Source organism: Durotheca rogersii (genome assembly GCF_024521655.1).
Source record: "Durotheca rogersii strain YMJ 92031201 chromosome Unknown GGS23scaffold_2, whole genome shotgun sequence".
Taxonomy (NCBI): Eukaryota; Fungi; Ascomycota; class Sordariomycetes; order Xylariales; family Xylariaceae; genus Durotheca; species Durotheca rogersii.
Window position 1 is genome coordinate 2,748,037 of NW_026251233.1, and position 21,489 is coordinate 2,769,525.

The 21,489-nt window shown below is 57.9% G+C and overlaps 5 protein-coding genes across 5 annotated transcripts; 3 read left to right on the forward strand and 2 right to left on the reverse strand.

Moving 5' to 3' along the window:
* Positions 1-3,397: 3,397 nt before the first annotated feature.
* Positions 3,398-6,364, forward strand: GGS23DRAFT_602727 (uncharacterized protein; the record flags this gene model as incomplete). Its single annotated transcript, XM_051519365.1, has 4 exons — positions 3,398-3,683; positions 3,760-4,851; positions 5,415-6,122; positions 6,216-6,364. 4 exons carry the CDS (start codon positions 3,398-3,400, stop codon positions 6,362-6,364), a joined length of 2,235 nt encoding a protein of 744 aa, XP_051376528.1.
* Positions 6,365-6,489: 125 nt separating this feature from the next.
* Positions 6,490-7,203, reverse strand: GGS23DRAFT_198029 (uncharacterized protein). Its single transcript, XM_051511764.1, has one exon. It carries the CDS (start codon positions 7,122-7,124, stop codon positions 6,615-6,617), a length of 510 nt encoding a protein of 169 aa, XP_051376529.1. The 5' UTR covers positions 7,125-7,203; the 3' UTR covers positions 6,490-6,614.
* A 2,084-nt stretch (positions 7,204-9,287) lies between these two features.
* GGS23DRAFT_550171 (uncharacterized protein) lies at positions 9,288-10,352 on the forward strand. The gene has a single exon (XM_051515269.1). It carries the CDS (start codon positions 9,709-9,711, stop codon positions 10,306-10,308), a length of 600 nt encoding a protein of 199 aa, XP_051376530.1. The 5' UTR covers positions 9,288-9,708; the 3' UTR covers positions 10,309-10,352.
* Positions 10,215-14,167, reverse strand: GGS23DRAFT_198586 (uncharacterized protein). Its single transcript, XM_051511765.1, has 2 exons — positions 11,129-14,167; positions 10,215-10,959 (listed from the first exon to the last, which is right to left on the reverse strand). Exons 1-2 carry the CDS (start codon positions 13,587-13,589, stop codon positions 10,616-10,618), a joined length of 2,805 nt encoding a protein of 934 aa, XP_051376531.1. The 5' UTR covers positions 13,590-14,167; the 3' UTR covers positions 10,215-10,615.
* A 4,923-nt stretch (positions 14,168-19,090) lies between these two features.
* Positions 19,091-20,535, forward strand: GGS23DRAFT_198657 (uncharacterized protein). The gene is made up of 2 exons (XM_051511766.1): positions 19,091-19,619; positions 19,709-20,535. Exons 1-2 carry the CDS (start codon positions 19,236-19,238, stop codon positions 20,270-20,272), a joined length of 948 nt encoding a protein of 315 aa, XP_051376532.1. The 5' UTR covers positions 19,091-19,235; the 3' UTR covers positions 20,273-20,535.
* The last annotated feature ends 954 nt before the right edge of the window (positions 20,536-21,489 follow it).

Genomic DNA, 21,489 nt, shown 5'->3' on the forward strand with positions numbered 1-21,489 from the left:
ACAGACTTCTCCCTACTGGCCTGCCTACTGCTCATATCCGGCGAGATTTCAGCTGAAGGATTTGCATAAATTTGTCATTTGCGAGGGTCTAACCCACCTAGGTCCCCTTTCTTATCGATATATACTGTTGCTATTTTTAATCGCTGTTTGTTGACGGCCGTCAATGCTGTATCCACACGTTTATACACAACGAGATGTCACTACTAACTAACTAGCCTTAGCATAGAAAAGCTAGACATCCCGTCGCGCCACACGACAAATCGTTCCGAGATTTTACAATCTCCTTTCAATTTCCCTCTCCTTTTCGCTCGCCCTCTGCTAGTCACCTCGTTACTAGACGGGAATTTTGACCAGTTGATCCTGTGAGTACTCCAGTCCTGTTGCCTTCACCGAACTATACGTCCGGTCTCTTGGTCAGCGCTTCAGGATGCCACGCTCGTCCCAGCTTCTAAGGCCTGCGGGGCATTTGTTACTACGCTTAGTTTGTTTCTGCTTGTCTGTATCCGACCTTGCGTACTTTTGTTTTTCTTTCCCTTCTTCTTCTTCTTTCGCGCGTCGCGTGGCAACATCCGACGGCCTAGTTAAGTTTGCGAGACGTGTGGAATAAGGGCCTGGGCGTGTTTTTAAGGATAGCTATTTACGGGTTATCTTATACGTACTCGCGCGTTTACGTGTGTTCCCGTCACTAACCCCGGTCTACCGCGTATAGGACATTGGACGAGACGAAGCAAGCGACTCGGAGCTCCCAGATTCTTATCGACAATGATCATGAAGATGGCGCAGCATCGCCAGGCCCCGAACCCTTACGTGAAAGAGGAGCAACGTGCAGACTCGGTAAGTTTGATTTTCTCCTCGCGACCGCTGATTGATGATTGTGCCTCGACTGGGAGAGCGAGTGCTGCTACCCGAGCGCAGATCCGCACAGCGCGGGTTTGTGGCGATCCTCACCGGCTGCCCCGTATCCCATCGTCGATGTCCACTAAGCCGTTTGGATGACGATGCTCAATGTCGATTTTCCCCGTTTTGCAGATGATCGTGGGGCTCGTCGCAAACTTGTCTGCCTTCGATCCAGCCCTGAAATGAAGGGAATTGCAGGGGAGCATCTTGTTTCACAACCGACCGGGTTCCATCTTCTGGAACAGGGCTTGTGCGGGTTGCCTTAGCGTCCCCGGCCTGTCTTCCAGGGTTGATGATGCTGGTCCTATCAGGGACCACACAGGAGGCTGACGTGCCCGCGATGCCCAGACCCAAGTGGATGCGGGGGACACAAGGAGCATTTTCTCGATTCACGATTTCATTACTCCGTATGTTTTGTGCAGCAGCCACACTGTCATCATCTTTCGATCAGCGGAAAGCTCTAGCTGGGCCGCGGGCCAGTTTTTTTTTTTCTTTCTTTTTCTTTCCCGATCCTCTCTGGCTCTCACGAGCGCATCCTGATTGGGGATGGCGCGAGCGCGAAACCAGAGGAGAGATGCTGGCGCGGAAGTACCACGGTCGGCGGGGCGGTTCCGTTTAGGGCGGTTGGCGAAGTTGCCTTTGCCAGTTGGAGCTTACGGCGTGGGAGGAGAGAAGAGATTGTTGGACGGGTTTGACGGAATGGAGGAGAGTCCCTTGGAGATGCCTTTTTGGCGCGATGCTCTTCTCTCTCCTAGCGCTCTGGGGTCGATTTCTCCGGTTCAATTCCCACATGCACAAACAAGTACGGTTTAGCGCGGACGTTATCATCATACGCCCGGCCAGAAACAAGAAAAGGAACCAGAAGAATATTGGACGGCGGCGGTACACGGTACACGGTACCAATCGGTACATGCTCCGCAGCACAGGCACAAGCGTGACGGCGGTGGGAGGACCCAGGGAGCGTCTCTCGCACAGCACCCACCACGCACCAGAGCGGTGCTGGCACGGGGTGGACCGCAGAAGGAGAATTCGCCAATGGCGGACGGGCGCTTCAGCAGGTTGCTGGGCTGTTACCACACCACCGTTTTTCTTGATTCAGAACCGGAGCAGGACCTGAGCAGGAGAGGGAGGGCGAGCCGAGCGAGCGAGCGAGCGACTTGTTGCGGTCAAGTGACGGCAGCGCTGCTGGTGGCCAGCCAGCTAGCTGGGAGGGTTTCGACGTCTGGTCGTGCTCCCGCGGCGGTGGTCGGGTACCTGGTCAGGTACTTGGCTCCGGGGGCACCAGGGGCCAGCACAATGCCTGAAGGGGGGTTTCGTGGTGGGTACCGGGTGTCGCTGTGGAAGTACCCAGACGCAAGTCTCGAGTACCTACCGCATGGCGCCCCGTACACACCGCCTTGCTCGCTGGAAGGCCGCGAAGGGGGGGCTCCCTGGCTCTGCTGGCTAGCCCCGGACATAGGATCCCTCATCGGGTAGCGTGGCCCTGCTTGGCCGCGCCGCCATTGGCCATTTCATCTAAAAATGCAGCAGCCCCCCCCTTGCCCCCTGTCACGTTTCTTCCATGCGATGTCCCACACCTTGATCCATCCACACCCTCAACACGAAATCTCCAACTCTGTCCTCTCCTCCTCTCGCCCTCGCTCTCCCCCCCCATTTGCATTTCATGCTTTGCCGCAGGCATCGCACGTCCACTCTACTCCCGCCCAAACGAGGCCCGCCGTGTCGTCCCTGGCCATGGTCCCGCGACGCGAGAGGCTTCTTAGCAACGTACCCTATTGATACATAATAAGCCCCCCGTCCGTACCTGGGCCCCGGTTTTACACCTGGAGGCACCGCCAGACCATCCTTACCTTCGATATTTCCCATACCTTGCCGCCTCACCTTGTGTACATAGCTCAAATATCGTGGGCCCTGCCTTTTTTCTCTCTCTCCCTCCCATCGCCCGCGCTTTTTTTTTTTCCGCATCCTCGCTCCGATCGCAAATCTGCTGGCTTCCTGGCTGAAAAAAAAAAAAAAAAACCACCCCCCTCCCTCTTCTCTCTGCCTTCTAGGTTACCACCATCCCGGTCCGTCTGCCCCCCTGCTGCCGTCTGCCTCTTCTTCGCCATCCTCTTTTTTGCCGGCTTCGTTGTCGTGTCCCGAATAGGCTTGAGGGAGAACCTAGTTGGTGACCTTTCAGACTTTCGGGTTCCGCTTCCGATTCCTATCCACTCTCTCCCCTTTAGGAGCCAGCACCTGGTGGTGTCATTTCCTGGTACTGCAATTCTTTATCTCTTACCGTAGTATGCTTAGGGCCCCCCCTGGTCTTATAACCTATACCTCACCCCCCGTCGCTTAAGCAAGCCTCACCCGTTGAACCTCGTCGTTAGGAGGTGCTTAAGTTCCCTGGGTCCTTGACAGTGTCAAGAAAATAAAAAAATACCGACGCGTCCTGCCTTACTTCTCTTGTCTTCATGGTTGTCGTGACTATTTGGCTTCGACACTCGACAGTTCAGGACTAATGGTTGTCTCCTCTATGCAGCATCATCCCCACCACTCGCAGGGTCCGGCGCCTCCCCAGCACCTTCAGCATCCCCGACCCTCGAGTATCGTCCACCAGCAGCATCATCAGGCGCCGCAACCACAGTCGCAACACCCCTCCGCGTACTCGTCTACCCACTCGATACCGTCCGCCTACTCGCAGACCGGACACGCAGGCAGTGCTCAGCACGCGCAGGACCTGCCCTACTACGCTCACCAGAGCCCGTATAGCACCCCGGGCACGACGAGCGGATACACGTCCGCAGGTGAGTTCGACCGGTTTCGCGCGTGGCGCGCGCGTTGGGACGAATCTTCCCCCCCCCGGCTGACACGTGAACCTAGACACGTCCGAAATGATGGCCGCGGCTCAGATGCCTCGACCGTACCCCCCGATGTCCTACCATACGCCGCAGTCTAACTCGCCGGCTTCAGTCGCGTCGCCGTCGGGTCACGAGCAGCACCGCGGCCTCTACGGCCCCCCTGCCTCTCAGCTCCAGCCGCAATCGATGTACTACGGCGCGCAACAGCCCCAATACTCGTCTCTGCCGCCCCAGGCGCCGTCTCCGTACCAACCGCATGCCCAGCAACCCCATCAGCCCATGACTTCGCAGCCGAACATCATGATGTCCCACACGGGGCCGCAGCACCAGATGACGCAGCACGCGAGCCAGCACGCGCAGGCGGGCATGACGGGAAGCCCTCGGCACACCAAGATGGAGCCCCAATTACCCGCACAGCTGCAGCGCCCCGCCTCGGGGCCGCTGGGCACGCCTCAGCAGAACCAGAACGGCGGCCAATTGTCTACGCCCACGGGGTCGTCGACGCCGGGCGTCAATAACAATGCCGCCCCGGGTCCGATCCCGGCAACCACGCCGCTCGTGGTAAGGCAAGATAACAACGGCGTTCAATGGATCGCCTTCGAGTATTCCCGTGACAGGGTCAAGCTCGAGTACACGATTCGCTGCGACGTCGAGTCCGTAAATACGGACGAGCTCAGCAGCGACTTTAAGACGGAGAACTGCGTCTATCCCAGAGCGTGCTGCCCCAAAGACCAATACCGCGGCAACCGGCTGCAGTACGAGACGGAGTGCAATACCGTCGGGTGGGCGCTGGCGCAGCTCAACCCGTGCCTCCGCGGCAAGCGAGGGCTCATCCAAAGAGCGGTTGACAGCTGGCGCAACAGCAACCAAGATCCCCGATTGCGCAGTCGACGCGTCCGGCGGATGGCCAAGATGAACAATCGCAAGGCGGTTCAGACCCCCCACTCCACGCACATGTCCGGTCCCAGTGGCCCGGCAGGGATGTCGACCCCTGGAGGCCTTGGCCCCGGCGCCGGTACACCCATGGGGAAGCCTGGGATGGGCAGCATGGGTCCGCAGATACATCACCACCACGCCCACGAAGGAAGCGCTCAGGGTGGAGGAGACGAAGTCGGTATGTTTCACCCGATGTGATTCATGCATCGTTATTGCCGCCGTCGTTGTTGTTGTCGTTGTCGCCGCCGCCGCCGTTGCTGTTGTCATTGTGCAATTACGTGATACCTCTTATCATTTATACCTCGTGCCTGTTTGGTTGTTTTGGATCGGTTGCCTCGTTGTTGTTTATATACCGGCGCGAAGCCGCAGGCGCTTTTTGGAGCACTTGGAGGGATTGGCACTATTCTGTACATTATCTAGTCGCCACGCACTTGGTAGTCCTTGCTGGCTTCGGACGGTCTAGTCGTCTGTCTCCTAGCAAAAGTTGCATGGCTCTGCTCTGCATCTCACTGCACAAAAACACACCGAGCGCACATATCACACAAGCTTCATGTTGCTGTCTCCTTGTATTGGAAAAAAAAACAACCCTTTTTTTTGAGACAAGATTGCAAAATACCACATCGCTTCCACGTTTTTGCCGCTCTTGATTTACAAATGGACACAACACATACACGCACATTTCATCTCACAAAAAATCCACATCGACCTTGACCCAGCATGCTAACTCGGGCCTCTAAACAGCGGACGGAGAGTACGTGGATGGATCCCATCATCATCACCATCAAGCCCCCGCTGGTCCGGGTTCCGGGAACCCGGACGACGTTCGGCCAGCCCACGTCTTTACTGGGTACCCGCAGCAGTATCCCGGTCATTCCGTCGGCGGCTCTTCGATGCCGCCGATCAGTGACGGACTGGGCGGCTCTCACCACAGCGCGATCGCTGCTCAGCGCCAGAGCCGGGACGACGATAAGCACCCGGAAGGCCTCTTTCCCGACATACCCGAGGCCAAGAAGCGGAAGTTCATCCTCGTCGACGACGATAAGCGCAATTCCCGCCTGAGAGTGCGCGTCACGCTCGAGGAGGTGAACCCGAAGGAAATCCCGGATTCCTTCCGTAAGAGCTCCGCCGTGTTCCCGCGCAGCTATTTCCCCCGCGAGATGCAGAGCCCCCCGCCTAGCGCGACAGGTAGCCGGTTCTTCGAAGACGATCTCAGCGACGACAACGTGGAAGTTGACAGCGGCCGAGCCGGCCGTGCTCGAAGGAATAACGTCCGAGAGCGGGTCATGGTGAAAGTGCCGATGTCCGACAGAGACGAAGGGGAGATCGCCATCCCTAGACTCCGAAAGGGTACCCGCATAAAGGAGGTGCGGCTCAACGATCTGGCTTATCGTATGGCATGGATGCACAGCCGCGTCTTCGCGGGTAGGAGCGTCTTTTTGCAGCGAGCTCGTAAGTCCGTCGACGAACCCGTCGCATCTCTTCTAACCCCTTTCTTTTTTTTTCTCTCTTCTTACCCGTGCGTCTTACTGACCCTGGGCGCAGTGGACTGCTATCGCATCAAGACGTGCAAGGCTATCGCCGACATCACGCAGGATGTGAGGACCATGGCGCCTCACTACGAAACCCGAGTCGGCAAACGGAGGTGGGGTGAACGCATGCGACGTGGCGAGAAACGCGATGACGAGTCTTGAGAGGGAGGTTGCGTGTTGGAATTAACTTGACCCCTACGCTATGCCCTCTCGACATACCGCTATCACGCGATGCGGCGCTTTTGATACCCGGACCATTTGATGTCGCGCTTCTAACCTAGTCCAACAGCTCCCCCTTTGCTTGACGATACAGGTACCTGTCTATATTTCTACGCGTTCTGTTATGCTGCGGGCAAGACATGTTTCTAAAAATCTCCTATCCCGGGACCTGAAAATGGCCTCTCTGTTCGAGTCACTGTGGACGGTATCGTGTCGCATAATTATATTGGGCCATGCCCAAGGAAGCGAAAAAAACAGCAGAAGCAAAAAAGAAAAAAAAAAGGGGGAGGGGGGGGGGGGGGGTGTTAATAGGACTGGGGAAAAGAGGGGCGATAGGTATTCGGAGTATAATGAGGGTACGCGACCGATTGTTTATTGCTATACTCGAGTCGACTTGGTGTGTAGACCCCGGCCGGCCGGCTTCTAGCTGCTGGAGGTCCCGGAGGGAAGGGGGGGACATTGGACAAGCATCAGGCTTCGAGTTCACTTCTAAGCTCGACTCTTTATTCTTTTTGCACGTTCCTCCAAGATTCCGCCCTCCCTCGTGGACGTGGATGGAAAGCCATATATACGCATATATAACTTTATGGTTACGGCTCATAATTGCACTTTGATTTGCGCCTCTAGAAGCTCCCGCGCCGGTGGGGGGGGGCTTCCTTTGCCTTTTCTCCTCCCCCCGTCCGCATTCACGTTCGACTACCATGGCACAGCGCGAGTGGACGAGGAGAAAACGGAGGACGACGCCCGAACCAAGCCTCTCTCCCCTCTCCCCTCTCCCCTAACACCCGTCCTAGGGACACAAGGCCGGTTCGAAATTCGAGGCCCCCTCTACCCCTCCCCTTTACCTAGGTACCCTCTCCCCTACTTACTGATGACCGGCCGGGTCAAGAAGGGGGAGGGAGGTCGGGCAGAGTGCGGGAAGGCGGACGAACTCGACAGCGCGTGGTCCGGGCGGGCGAGCGAGCCGGCAGTTTTAGCGTAGAGGGGGGGCCGCATCCAGCGGACGCGGATGACGAGCGACGCGCGCGCAAGTGACCTAACCCGCCCTCGCCGCTCCGCACTAGGCAGCCTCACCGTTCTGGCCCGCCTACGTAGACGCTGCATACGCCCCCCCCCTCTTGCTCTACCTAGGTGCGCACGCGTCTCGCGCTCGGCAAAGCATAGCACGTCACGCTGCGCGCACACGGCGCAGAGCTGGCCCGCCGCGAGCCCGCTTTCGCTTCCGCTTCCGTGTCTTTTGGGGGGAGGGGGAACCCGCGGGCCCGCCACCCGCGTCGAGGCGCGCGGGACGACGGATATAGGTATGTATATACCTAAAGAGGGGGGGGGGACCTCGAGGCATGAGGGCCCAGCGCTCGCCTCGTCGGCGACCGGGAGGGCCCCAACTCCGCCCGCCTCCCGGCGCGAAGCATAGTCGTAGTCCCGCACGCGGGCTGGCGCGGATGGGACGGGAGAGGGGAGAGGGGAGAGGGGGGAGGGGCAGGAGACGGCCGTGGCCACCGGCTTCCCGCACGCCTGCGCGTTCCCACCGCGGTCGCGCGCGCGCGCGAGCCGGGTCGCGTCGGCTGCTCTCTCCTTCGGCCGCGTGCGCCTCTTGGCGTCTGTTGTTTACGCGAACTAGGTACCTCTTATTTTCTCTGCTTCCCTCTTTGTAGGATCTAGGTATACAGTTAGTTGCACTTTCGACGGTCCGCGCCCCTTTCCCTTCCCCTTCTCGCCTCCTATCCCCCCGCGCCACACATACACGCGCGCTCACGCAACACACGCACAACGTTCGTTTGGGGCCCAGGCAACCTCGCGGACGTCGGCCCGACCCCGATTACGCCGCGGTTACGACAGGCGGCGCTCCCTCCTCCTCCTACCACTCTCACCCAACCCCAACCCCCCCCCTTCCCCCTGCCTCCCGCCGCCGCCGCCGCTGCCGCGTTGCGTGGAAATGACACACGGGCGGGCGAGAGGAGCGTGCGATTGGGGGAGAGGGAACGAGGCACAGACGGCTGCCCGCAGCTTCCTACTCGCCGCGGCCCGTGGCGGGAGGGCCGGAAGGGAGCAGCGAGGGGAGAAAGGGAGAGAGAGGTTTTTCTTCTTGTCGTTCTCGTTCCCCCTTTTTTGGAGGGTAGTCGAGCGGGAGCGGGTGCGTACGTGCAGGTCCTATCTATCTATCTATCTATTGCTATACGTAGGTATCGAGTTTCTTTTTCAGATTAAAAAAAATATCTTTTTTTTTTCTGGGTCCTGTACGAGCGGCCGCTTACAGAGGGGGAGGAGGAAGAAGAAGCGGTGGGCAGGAGAGAAGAAGAGGCGAGGCAGCTAGGCGGGGGGGGGGGCGTAGGTATATAACTCAGAGTAACGTGATACGTTGGGGAATACCTACGGGAAGAAAAGGGGGGGGGTGGGTGGTGGGCACAGAGAGAGAGAGAGAGGGACGCGGAGAAGCAAGAGAGAGAAAGGATGAAAAAACTTTTTCCTCATCCTTCCGTCGTACTACCTGATGGGTCGAGACGGGCGGCCAAGAGATGAGACAGGATAGCACGGAGGAGGGAGGGGGAGGAGGGGGACACATGGCGTTGTTATGGTGTCATCTGCCTCTCTCTCTCTCAGGCCGTGCCCGCACTCCTCCCGTCTCATTCCCAGCTGTCCCCTCTCCTCTTCCATCATCCCCCCCCCCCCCCTTCTTCCTCCTCCTCGTTGCTAGCCGCTATTCCCGGGCAAACACACGTGAAGTAACTGGGCTAGATTTCGACCGACAGATCCGTGGGCGTGCCACACAAGTGGAAGAGAAGGGGGGGGTGGAGGGCCGCAGGCCTACGTGCATGTTGCGCGCTGCATGCCGAGGGATATGTGTGTTATATAGGTCGGTGGGACAGGTATCTAAGTGGGTATATATATATATATATAGATATATAGATATAGAATATATGGATGTGTAGAAAAAGCGTACGAAACCTATGAGATACCTAAGATTTCCGTCTCTTGTACCTTTTTTGTCTTCCTCCTTCGCTAGGCAATTCCGGGTATCAGAACGGGGTGGAAGGGGGGGGGGGGGGCAACGATATATCCGACGAACAGCGACGACGACGACGATTAAGGGCAGCAGGGATGATAGGAAAATGTGTGTGAGAGAGAGGGGGGGAGAGAAATAACAACCCAGCCAGAGAGAAACAGTAAAGAGGAAACGATCGACTTCATCATACGTGACATCTAGGAAAGTCCGAGTCCCTCTCTCGCTCCGCCCCTTCTTCTTCCGTGTCCGTGTCCGTGTCCCTAAACAAAACAGCGACGAAGAGATGCGTGTCTGTTCCTCACAAATCATGTGTCGAGCGGCGAGCAGCTACCTGGCGTACCCAGCGCGCGTCCCCTCCGCCGAAATGATCGATCATACAGGTCCCCCCGTAGACATGTTCTCCTCCGTCTCTCCCCTACTGCTCCTCCTACTCTTATCCCTGCTCCCGTCCCCTCCAACCCCATTTTCTATCGTATATCATTCCATCCCTCTCCTCCACGAACGACGACGACGCCTTGGTATCTCGGGGTGTCTACAGGGTAGATATGTACGTAGATATATACACGGCACGCCTCTCTCCCCACCTCCTCTCTCTCTCTCTTTCCCTCTCCATACATTCTCTCTTGTATTTTCTCCCGCGTCTCTCCTCTCTGTCTCTCTCTCTCTCTCTCTCTCTCTCTCTCTCTCTCTCTCTCTCTCTCTGCCTCCCCCCCCCTCCCCTCCGTCTCACGCGCGAGCGCTCCCATTTCATTTGGTCGTGAGCGGCGGGGATGTTATCCCCAACCGGCAAAAGAAGGAAACGAACACATTTCAGACATCCTCGCCGATGGCAACGAAGAGCAGGTGGGAGAAAAGAAAAAGACCTAGGAAACGCCGGGAGTGAAGGCCAAAGAAACGCCGTAGACCTGTAAAGAATTATATAAAAAAGCCACCCCGAATTGTGGATGGCGAAGGAATGGGTGGGATGTCCGGACTGAGTGAGCGAACGAAGAAGTCCACTACAAAGGGAAGAAAAAAAAAGATGCTAGGTCGTAACACGTGGCTTATATGTGTATTCGTGCATGGCAGGGCATATCTCGTACGTGAACGAAGCTCTCGTCCGCGGCTCCCGTCATAATGCGCCTCATGGCTGACCGGACCCGACTAAGCTAGGGCTAGGCTGGACAGTCGGCGGCAGCCCGAGGAGCAGCTCACCGCCGGTCGTCCGCGCCGGCGCCGACGAGCTCGTAGTCGCGCTCGCGGTGCGGCCGGTGCGGCCGCACGTGGTTCCCTCCGCCGCTCGCAGGTTCGTACTCGATAGCCCGCCGCCGCAGCTCAGCATCGTCCTCGTCCGAGCCGGCGCCGCCACGTCCGCGGCGCCGGTGCGGCTGGGGCCGCTCACGCTCATCGTAGTCATCGTCGCGGTCACGCTCACGTCGCCGGTGGGGGCGGTTGCTGCTGCCGTTGCTGTTGTTGGTCCGCCGGTCCTCGTCCGACCGGTCCCGGTCGTGTCCATTCTCATGCTCGCGCTCGTGCTCGCGGCGGCGCACGTCAGCTGCAATTTTTGAGGTTTTAGCGCATTTCTCGTCTCGACCGCGCGTGTGACGTGTCGTGTGCCGTGAGGGAGGAGGAAAGGGGGATAGATAGTGAGGGGAAGCAGAGATTAAAAAGGAAAGGGGAATGATGGGAGGGGCAGAGTTACAAAAAATTGGGACGGTACTAACCTCGAATCTTGGCGGTCGCGGTGGCGTAGGCCTGGATCTCCTCCTTGCTGAGGACGCGGAGGACGATGACGAAGTCGTCGCGGACCTCGTAGCGCTCCTTGCCGATCTCGAGCGCCATCGGGTTGACGAGCTTGCGGCTGATCTTGGTCCAGCGCGCCCCCGCCGGCACGTCCTTCTTGGTCTTGTCGTCCTTGTGCGGCGCCACGCCCTCCCGTATCGGGTTCTCCTCCTCCGGAAACTTGGCGCTCGGCGCCTTCAGAATCCCCTTGATCGGTTTCGTCTCCGACTTCTCCCGCGGCGGCGACACCACACGCACCTGCTTCTCTGCTGACGACACGGCCTCGCGCCCGCGGGACTCCTCGCGCGGTTCGTCCGCCGGCTGCTGCCGTTCAGCGGATCGCTCGGTGGATCGCTCAGTGGATCGCTCGGCAGAGCCAGAGGCGACAGTGGCGGCGGTGCTGTCTTTGTCGGACGGCTTGTCCTTGGAGGCCAAGTCCTCCTTCGCGCTCTCCTGCTCGTCCTTCGCGGCCAGCTCCGCCTTGAGCTCCATCAGCCCCTTGGCGTCGGTGGGATCGAATGTTGACGAGCCGTGCCGACGCCTGCGAGACGTGTTGGCGGAGCCGTCAGAGTTGAGCGGCTTGTCGTTCGTATCCTCTACAGCCGAGCCGTCAAGTGCGGCCTCGACGTCGCGCCGGTTGCGCTCGCGCTGGTCCCTCTCCCGTTCGCGATCAGCCTCCCGTTCGTAGTCGCGCTCCCTAGAAGCTGACGACTCCTCGGTCCGCTCTCCGCGAGGCTCTCGTCGCCGCTCCGGAAGCACCTGTTCATCCCTGGCGGAAGGCCTCTGTTCCGCGACATCTCTATCCTTAGGCTTATACCTATCGGCGGCGCGGGGGCCCTCCGTGTCCTTCTCATCGGCGGTATCCCGCCGTCGCGGGGAAGGCTTACGTTCTTCCTCTTTGGCGGCAGCGTCTTTCGATGTTAAGCCTAACGACGTGGCGGCGGCGGCGGCACCTGCGACGAATTTATCGAAGACTCGGCCGCTAATGCTGTTCTTCCGAGTCATGGCCTCCCTCTGATCCCGACTAGAATCGACGCGAGTAGTGGTGGCAATAGGGGTGTCTTTAGAGGGCTTTCGCGTGTCCCGCGGGTCCCGCGAGTTTGGTTCTATCGTATCGTCGGGGCGGCGGCGCGGTTCGCGGTCGACGGCATCCCGCCGTGCGTGGCGGTACTCGTGGTCGCGCCGATCCGGTGCGCCCGAGAGGATCGCTGGCGGCTCTAGCGAGTTCGTACGAATGCCGAAGCCGCGGGTGGCCACGTTATCGTCGCGGTAGGTATCATCGCGGGCCCGGCGAACGTGCACCCGGTCGTCGTCGCGGGAGCGGTAGAGGTCGTCAGGGTGCGACATGCGCGCCGGGGCGTCTTGATACAGGGAAACGGGCCGCGGTCGGTCGCTCGTGCGCTCGGCCGATATGGTCCTGGGACCCTCGATCCTGCGCAGAGCATCGACGGGCGGCGCGGCAGGCACTGGGGGCGGCAACATGGGCATGGTGACCGTGGGGCGGTCGTACGTGCTCACTGCGGCAGCCCTGCCGTACCGCTCGAGCCCGACGGAGGGGGGTGGCGGTCCGCGGGTGCGGCTGTCGTACCGCCCTGGCTCGTTGCTCACGACATTTACGGTGGGCCGATAGTAGGGGCGATCGAAGCTGTCCCGCCGGCCCTTGCGCGGCTGGTGGCCGTGATCGAGATCGTACCTGGCCAGGTCGCTGGGCTTGGTGTACTCGTAGCCCTCATTTTCGTAGTCTATGACCGCCGAGGTGCTGGCGTGCGGCGGGTTTGTGTAGGGGGGGTGGGTGACGGGGTAGCGATAGTAGTCGGTCGAAGTATGCGTTGGGGGGCGAAGCCTGTCCTCACCGACTCGTTCTCTTAGTCGGTAATACTCGTCGTTGCCCAGCGTCGCGCTCTGGCTGTATCCGTGGCCCTGGTATTGGCTGCGCGAACGCATCGACGAGGCCGGTTGGGTGTAGTAGGTCTCGTCGCTCGACCGAAAGGGATCGCGTGACGGGCTGGCTGTCCGGGTAGCGGACGACGATGTGTGAGAGGTCGACCCGTGGGGCCGAGGGGGGTGGCTAGTGGTGACTATGACAGGCTTCACCGCGGTTGCATCGACAGTCGACGAGCGACGGCGAGCGGCTTGCGCCGAGTTACGCGGCGGCTGCGACGAATCCTTGGTGACACTATAGGTGGTAACGGTGGTTGGAGGCGCCGCTGGCGCTTTGTGGCTGTGATCATTGGCCCTCCGCGGTACAGTGGCATCATAGCGACCCGTCTGTATGGCGTGGAGATCGCTGCCGTAGTGAGGGTTATAACCACCACCGCCAACAGTGATGGGCATCGACAGCCGCGCGGGGTGCGTCATGGGGGGCGACGACTGACGACCCACGTACCGTCGAGGCTCCGACATCTTGTTGGCCAGCCGGCGTGCGAATGCGCAGAGAGGTGCAGTGCTGATGTCCTACTGCTTACTGGCTGCCTGCGAAACCCACGATAGAGCTCTCTGTGCAGTGTGTGCGTGTGGAGGTATGCGGCTGGTAAGAGAGACAGAGAGAGATTCTTGGGCTAATTCAGATGGGAGGAAATCAGGAAGAGGAGAGAGAGAAAAAAAATGTGAGTGAGGGATCCCAGACGGAAGAACTGCTGGGGGGACGGGGCTTCGAACGCAAGCGATGTGGGACAGATGGATGGATAGGATGGATGGGCCGGGGGGGAGGGGGGGGGAAGATGGGTGGTAAAAGGATGTACGTCCGGTTTATTTCGGTCCTTGTGGTGATGGGGACGGGATAGAACAGGACTTTGTAGCAACCCTCTCTGCGCTGCTCTGTCTGTCTACCTCTTACCCCAGTTCAGCGCGGCCAGGTTGTGTTCGAAGAGGGGGGTTCTCCGATGGGGGCGAAAGGAGTGAAGAGTTGGTAAGAATGTAGGCAGGTATTATTAGGTCTTATGCCTGCGATGTGTACTTCGTGCACTTATGATCGTCGGATCACCACCAAAGACAGGTCTACCCTGCAAGCAACCAAGTAAGCCATTGTAAATCCCAAAAATTCCCACGAGTATTGCGTGCGTGTGTGGGTGGGTGGGTGGATGCGGGTGTCAGTGTGTAGCGAATTTTCTAGGTAATAAGAAGAGCAATAATAGTAACGATATATAGGATCGCAGGTATTACGGAGAATCGAGAGCCGATACCCACCCATCCACACACACGAGAGAAACCGAAAGAAGAAAAAAGGACGAGAGAGACAGGGGGGGATAGAGGGGTTGCATACATACCCACCAAGAAACAGAGGGCGTAGCCTAGTACAGAAACAGGAGTCGATACGTAGTCAGGGTCCTACCGTGGGGTAGAAGCCATATAGAATGCCGTGTGGTCTCTCTTCACAAGAGTCTGCTGCGTCCGGTTGGGCTGCAGAGCAGGGAGCGTGTGGCCAAACTGGGCCACTAAGGCGAGGAGATCCTTGACGCCAGCCACGAGCCACGAGGCTTCGAACCTCGCTCTCTCTTTTTTTGTTATTATACTTGTCTCTCGTAGCGTGTCGCGGGGTTGAAGGGCGCGTGGACACTTTACGCCGAGAGACGGACAGGAGACCGGGAGACCGCGAGAGGGGAAGGACGGGTGGGAGAGGCGAAATAGTGCGTGTGAGTCGTCCGGATCAGCTGGATCGAGTGACCCCGGTGACGGAATGTAAAGCACGAGCCGGAGGATTCGGCCTAGGAAAAGCAGGTAGGTAGGATGGCAGGGAGGTGGGGAGTTTTTGTTGAGCGAGAAAAAGAGAAATTATTAATAAACCCCGAATAAAATAAAAAGGAACAATAAATCCAAAGTCCGCGAGTTGATGCTGGAGGGGGTGGTGCGTGTGAGTCGTCCGTCGGCTTTTCTTTTGCCTGAAGGGGAGAGGCACCTCTCTCTCTACCCTCCCCGTCGCGCTGATAATATATATCGCCGACCAATAACGAGTAATCCTTGTGTGATATACCTGATTTCCCGTCGTAGGAGTGCAACCCGGATGTCGTCGTCGCAACCACAGCGAATTCGACTGGACCGGACCGCGACGCAACTGGACTCGAACTGGAACTCGACTCAACGCCGACGGCGGACTCTCTGCCTCTTGCGGATATGCGCGTCTCTTCCCGCACCCCTTGTCTCTCGGTATCGGACGGGGCGAATAGGCGTCAAATCGAGAGCGAGAGAGAGAAATCTATGGTTCGAGCAAATCTGTGACGGTGACGGAGGGCGGAGACGGGGTAACTAGTTGCCTGTAGCGTGTGGATATATTCCCATGCAGCTGAAGAAGGCAATTCCTTTAGGCAAGGTCAAGCAAGGCAGGTCAGGTCATGTACATACATAGGTGTGGTGCTTCACCCATGCATTGCAGCAAGGAGGTGGGGTGGGCGTGAGCGTGAGCGTGGGTTGGTTAGGACAGCGAGAGGAGGCCACAGCGAGACCGATCGCCGTCGCCTAATTTCGGTACTCCTCGCCCAGCCCAGAGCGAGGAATGGAACGGGGCGGTGAAAGTGGGCAGGCGATGGCACGGGAGAACCAAGGCCGGGAAGCGCGAGAACAGGAGACGAAAACGGGGACGAGATGCGAGAACGAGAACAGGTCTGTAGGTAGGCAAGGAAGCAGGTAAGTATGTAGGTAGGTAGGTAATATGGCGGTGCAAGTCACGAACGACACCGGAGCTGACAATACGAGCAACGCCGCGCGCCCGGATCAAGCTTGTAGGTATGTAACTGCCACGGACGGCCACGATGACGAATGGGTATGGTGAGAGAGAGACGGGCAGAGGACGAGGGAGGGAGGGGTGGCCAGGCCGACGATGGGGATGGGGATTAGCCACCGATGACGTCCCCCTGAGAATGGTATAATCGCGTTGCGTCAATGGCGAAAAGCGATAAGAAACCCGCAATAGGATGAATGTTGGTATCCAGGTACCAGCTGACGAGGGTTGGCTGGCGCTGATCCGCTCGCTCAAGGATTCGACGACGGTTGGCCCCAAGCAGGCTTGGAAAGGCAGTTCTAGTCTACGGGGCACTCACTTTCTCTTTTCCTTTTTTTTTTCCCTCAGTCTCTTTTCCGCGTCTTTTCCCGAGATGGTTTCGCGGGAACACGAGCTAGAAATCACCTGAATCAAGATCAGCACGCTTGAGAAAATCACGGTGCGCTCGAGACCGTCATAGGACCGGTAGCAGGGTCGCCTGTCCCGTTGCGATGTCTTAGAAAGGGGAGGGGAGGGGATGGTATCGAATTCCAAAGATGTACGTACGGCGGGATTTGCGCGTGTGCGGATTGACAGGACGGGGACGGCTCTAGCAAGCTCGCTGCAACTTTAGGACGAGACGTCCGTCGATTATTGAATATGGGTGATGTAGGTGCGTTATGTCGGCAACGCCTAAGTAAGAGGGAGAGCGCGCAGACGCGGGTAAGTGTAAGTGTAAGTGCAAATGTTAGGTAGTGGTAGTGGAGAGTGGGCGCAAGGATTATGAATAGAAGCCGGTATAGCGAGAATATTGCGAAGGATATTATAGGAAATATTGCTGATGGAAACTCGATAGCGGCGCGCCAGTTGCAGTCAGACAGACCCAAGGACAGAAACAAGACCGGCCGGACTGCCTTTTCATAATCGATATATTCCTCTCTTACCACCGCGACCTCGCCTGGGTTTCAAATGGCTCAGCCGCCGTTCTCTCGATAGGTAAACACGCTGCCGCCCTCTAGCATCTCTAGTTGTTTTTAGCAATTCGCAGCCAGCTACGATTCCCACCTCTGTAATTCGACAGGCGACGGACCCAACCGCAGCGAATAGTTTCATTTCCCTAACCCGTCACCTCCGAACCACACAGGTACCACGCGTAGATGGACGGACCAACGCATATTCCTACCCGCACAACCGCCACGGGTGGGTAGAGTTGGAACGAGGCATTGGTTGCTCGGTTGGCTGTGCCATTCCTCAACCATTCTCAACTGGTGCCGTCACAACAAATGCCGGAGGCGCCAGCCACCAAGAAATCTAGTACAGTGTCTACTTCCCCATGTCTCTCGCCCTCACTCGTTTTCTCGCCCTCTCGCTCTTACGCGCACATACACGCGCAAGCACACACACACGCCTACTACCTCTCTCTATTCCTTGATTACCTTCCCTAGCAAGCCTCGCCCGCTTATTCCCGACCATGAAGATGACGGAGTTTTAGCTGTTGGCGCTCGTCGGTGCTAATTTTGGCCTTTTGGCCTTTCGGGCTTCAACGCTAACCCTCGGGTTGGAACCCAATGGGGCTCGTGGGTCTCTTCCCCCTCCCCTCCCCCCCCTCCTCTCTCTCTCCTGGGACGACTCTTCTTCCCTAGGTAACAATTGTTATTTTCAATTTGTGCCAGGCACAAAACGTTTGCCTCCTCCTCTTCCTCGTGGCTCGGCCCGGTCCTTTGGTTCCGGCGTCTCGCCCTGTCTCACATACATATGCCTACACAAATCCACACATCCACATCCATACCTACCCGCCTACATGTTATGTAAAGCATGTACACCATGTAGGTGCTCCCAGGACACGAGCACTGACACCACCTTCCCACGAAAAAGAAGTTATTTTCTACCTAGGCATCAACTCGGCTATGGGTGTCTTGGCTACCCATTCAGCAAGTCAGTCGAACGACGACGCTGTGTTGCCCGATCATCAGGTGAGACTAGAGAGGAGATACCTGGGATCTAAGCCGGCGGCTTTGTGTTCTGCAGTCAATTGCTGAAGAAGAGAAATCGAATAATAGATTGCAGCCTACGTATCCAGAAGGAAATCCACCCAAGTGGCGAGGTATCAGGTTCCTCTCGCATTATTGGGCCGCCGTAGCGTCGAAGGGGGGAGGAGGGGAGGATGGTGTGTAGTTCTCTAAGGATCGGCCCCTCGCGGCAATTGACAGACCTCGTCGCCCAAGTTACCATGCCGTGGTTGAGCCTGGGCATCATTTGCGGTTTGTTTCGGAATGTGGCTCCCTTGCCTTCCTCTCCCAACGGCCGCTTGACCGAGGAAGCCCGGCTCCAAGCCAGCAACAGTGACGGAATAGCCCGGGGACAAACAAATCGCAGTCTCCGCGAGAGACGAGAAGAACCGGAGAGGCAGATGCCGCGGCCCTATTAGTCGTGACAGTTTCACCGGTTGCTTTGTCACATTCCCTTCACCCTTCCTCGCTCAACTCGATCACCCTCCCCTCCGTATCGGGGCACCAGCTAGAAAAAAAAAGAAAAAAAAGAGGTTCCACCAGGAGAGAGGGGGCTCTCGGTTCATGCGTCGTAACGAGGTACGGCGCTCCATGGACGGCGGGCCGAAGTGATGGCTCTCACATGGGCGACGCCCCGGCAATCTAGACCTCCTCCTATCGGAGCCTAGCCCTTCGCTGGTCCTGGGATTCCCAGTCCTCGTTGGGCGCGAACGTCGCATTCCACACGCAGACACGCGATGCCTGATGCGTGAAGGGGGGAAGGGGGGGGCCGAGATAGGGGACGAAGCTTTCCCAAGGTGACTAACTGCCCCAGCTAGAGGCGGTAAAGAAAGTGAGCTCCCCCCATCTTGGTTCCCGTCGCCTTGGATCTGGCATAATGGCAATTCCCAGGCCACTCCCGTCGACACATGTACCTACATGTATCCACGCCTCGAGTCTAATAGGAGAGCGCTGGTTCCAATGAACGCGAGCGCCGATCTCTCGAGCTATATACGCGCGCCGCGAAGCGAGTCGAGAGCCAACGGGAGCGCGTAGAGTGTACTGCTGCGATGCCATTGGGCTCGCGAAGCACGGGCTGCGGCTGTGTGCGATGGAAGCAGACGACCAGCCGCTTCATCCCAAGCACACCGTACCTCCCCAGCCAGCGGGAGAGGCCTGGCCTATCTGCCTCACCCTTCGTCGCCTCTGACGGCATCGCCATACACACATCAATATGATGCCCTTTATGAGTATGACCGCATCCCTTCCGGGGGCTGCGATTCACCCGAGTCCCCTTCTTCGAGATGCTGAGGCCCAACGCCGCCCTCGACACGTCACGGCAGGGTCGGGTGACGGAGATGCGCGTGGATGGGAGTCCGTAATCTCGCTTTTAATTCTCCGATCAGGAGAGGCGCGCATTTCCGGAAATTTGCTACGAGCGGTCAGAAGCTTCGATTTCTGCACCGTCAGTCCGGAGTCTATAGCCCCCGGCGGTGCTCCAAGAAACACATGCCAGCTCATACTTTCCACACGGCTTATTCGTCAACTCGGGTTGAACAAGGTGAGACGAGGCGTTTCGACAAGGCTATAGGGGTGGCTACGACGAATAGAGAGAGCTTGGCTGGTCTTCCGGTGAATAGCAAGGCTGTGATAATAGGGGGGAGGGATTTGGTCGGTGTGCTGGCGGGCGCGCCTCCTCCTAGACGGGTCAGATTTAGGAATTCGTTTGTCAACAGTACGGTGAGGTATGAAGTAATATTTTAGGGGCTCCTCTACTCGTTCCTTGATAGGTGTGTTCTCATGGAATGCTGACTGACTCAACCTACATCGCCTTCTTCCAGGGCGACCGCGTTCCCGACGTGATCCATACCGCTCCTCGGCTTCTGTGGTTCACACACTATCGACATGCCATATCACATACGAGGAAGACCCCACAAACACCTCGAGGCAGAAGAAGAGGCGACGTGTTCAATCCAGGTCACGCGCCCGACGCTCCCGCTCCACGATCAAGAGCTCGGCTCGAGGTGCCTTACCTGCCTTTCTCGCCCGCCGCCAGTGGCGAAGAGGAGGGGGGGAACCGGGCGGGGCCTCCGACAGCCCCTACTGGGCGACACATACACCGAGAACACCTGCTCATAGCAAATTCTCGACGTAGCGAGATGGCTCGCGCCCCAGACATCTGCAGGCCGCGGCCAGCCCAGCCAAGCCCGGTCCGGTTCCTCTGCGCCCGCTCGCAACACGCTTCTTGGCTGTACGCATATGCTGTATCACGCGGGAGCGGGATCTCTCGTCTGTGCCCTCGGTTCTTCTTCGCCGCCTCGCCATCCGACCTCGCCAGGCAGATGCCACAGGGCGACGTCCGTACGAGGTTACATGATGCAGCGAGAAAGTGCCGCCCTACGTAGCCACACCTCCCGTTCTTAGCCGGGATCGATCGAAATGGTCTTACGCGCACACGGTCCTACACTTCGCAGACCGAAAAGAAAAGAAAGCCCTACAAACGCACGCGTATGTCGATCTGCTAGTTTGCGTCCTGGACGGCATGTGGTGCCACGTAAGGGGTGTCCGAGGCGGCTCAAGGAGGACGAGGTTCAATAAGCTTAAGTGAGCATAGAAAAGGGCAATTTGGGGGGCCGTTACATAGACTAGAAATCAAAAGTGTATATCTGTCTTTGAAGTGTGAATAGGGGAAAAGGGGATGGGTTTACCTAGCTACCTAGGTGGCGATTCTCCTAACGCCGGGCTTTGGTGACCCCTTTCCTCTACTCGTCATTTTCAACTCTCGACGTTTGCACAAGTTCGGGACCGTTACTAGGTGGCACGCGCGTGGCTGGCTTCGGGCGCAGGTCTGACCAACATCAGCTGGCAAAGACAAACTCCTCCCATCCGTTGTCAACCTCTGACAGAAACACCGCAGAACCTACGTCGACATGTGTGCTGCCATACGTAAAACATCCACGGGCGAACCAACGAGGCGAGGCCGAGCTAGACTTGGAGTCATTAAGCATCATGCTTTCTATCGGTTTTCACGCGTAGAAAGAGACCGGTGGTCTGGGCAATAGTCCTAGGCTTTCCCTACTTCTCCGACCTATTCGCCGAATATGTCGCGCTATGGTAAAAAAAAAACCAGATATGCATAGATCTCCAAACTTGGAGGCGTGTACGCCTGCGTTTTTCCTGTGGTGTGTGCAGAAACACGCAGATGCCGACACACGGTGCACTTTACACCCCATTAACTTATAGAGCTCTCATTCTGCAAGAAGACTACACAGCTGAGCCGTTCTTTGCGCCATGCCCCGTGCTAACTACGATGGTGAGAATGCCGCCCTTGACCGGCGACTTGCAAGACAACGTGCTCTCACGACGAGCAGTGAGCCCGCTCTCGTAGCCCCTGAACATCGTGTCCCAGGAGACACACGCCGGGCCCGAACCGTGCGGTGGTATACGGATGCCGACTCCCTACTCCTCCCTTTACTTTCAAATTGCACAGACACTCTCTCCTCTCTCCTCCCCATGGGAACAACCTAAAATACGGAACCTTCCCCGACAACTATCATTACACAAAAGTGACGTAGATGTATACTTCCACACGAGGCAGCCTGGGCGTCATACCTCTCGCACC

Bases quoted from the DNA above. Each gene is read 5' to 3' on its own strand.
- GGS23DRAFT_198029 (XM_051511764.1), bottom strand. From the start codon at position 7,124: ATGGTAGTCGAACGTGAATGCGGACGGGGGGAGGAGAAAAGGCAAAGG.
- GGS23DRAFT_550171 (XM_051515269.1), top strand. From the start codon at position 9,709: ATGCGTGTCTGTTCCTCACAAATCATGTGTCGAGCGGCGAGCAGCTAC.
- GGS23DRAFT_198586 (XM_051511765.1), bottom strand. From the start codon at position 13,589: ATGTCGGAGCCTCGACGGTACGTGGGTCGTCAGTCGTCGCCCCCCATG. The intron at 10,960-11,128 runs GTTAGTACCGTC...CAAAAATTGCAG, and splicing joins CGCGACCGCCAAGATTCGAG to CTGACGTGCGCCGCCGCGAG.
- GGS23DRAFT_198657 (XM_051511766.1), top strand. From the start codon at position 19,236: ATGGGAGTCCGTAATCTCGCTTTTAATTCTCCGATCAGGAGAGGCGCG. The intron at 19,620-19,708 runs GTAATATTTTAG...GCCTTCTTCCAG, and splicing joins ACAGTACGGTGAGGTATGAA to GGCGACCGCGTTCCCGACGT.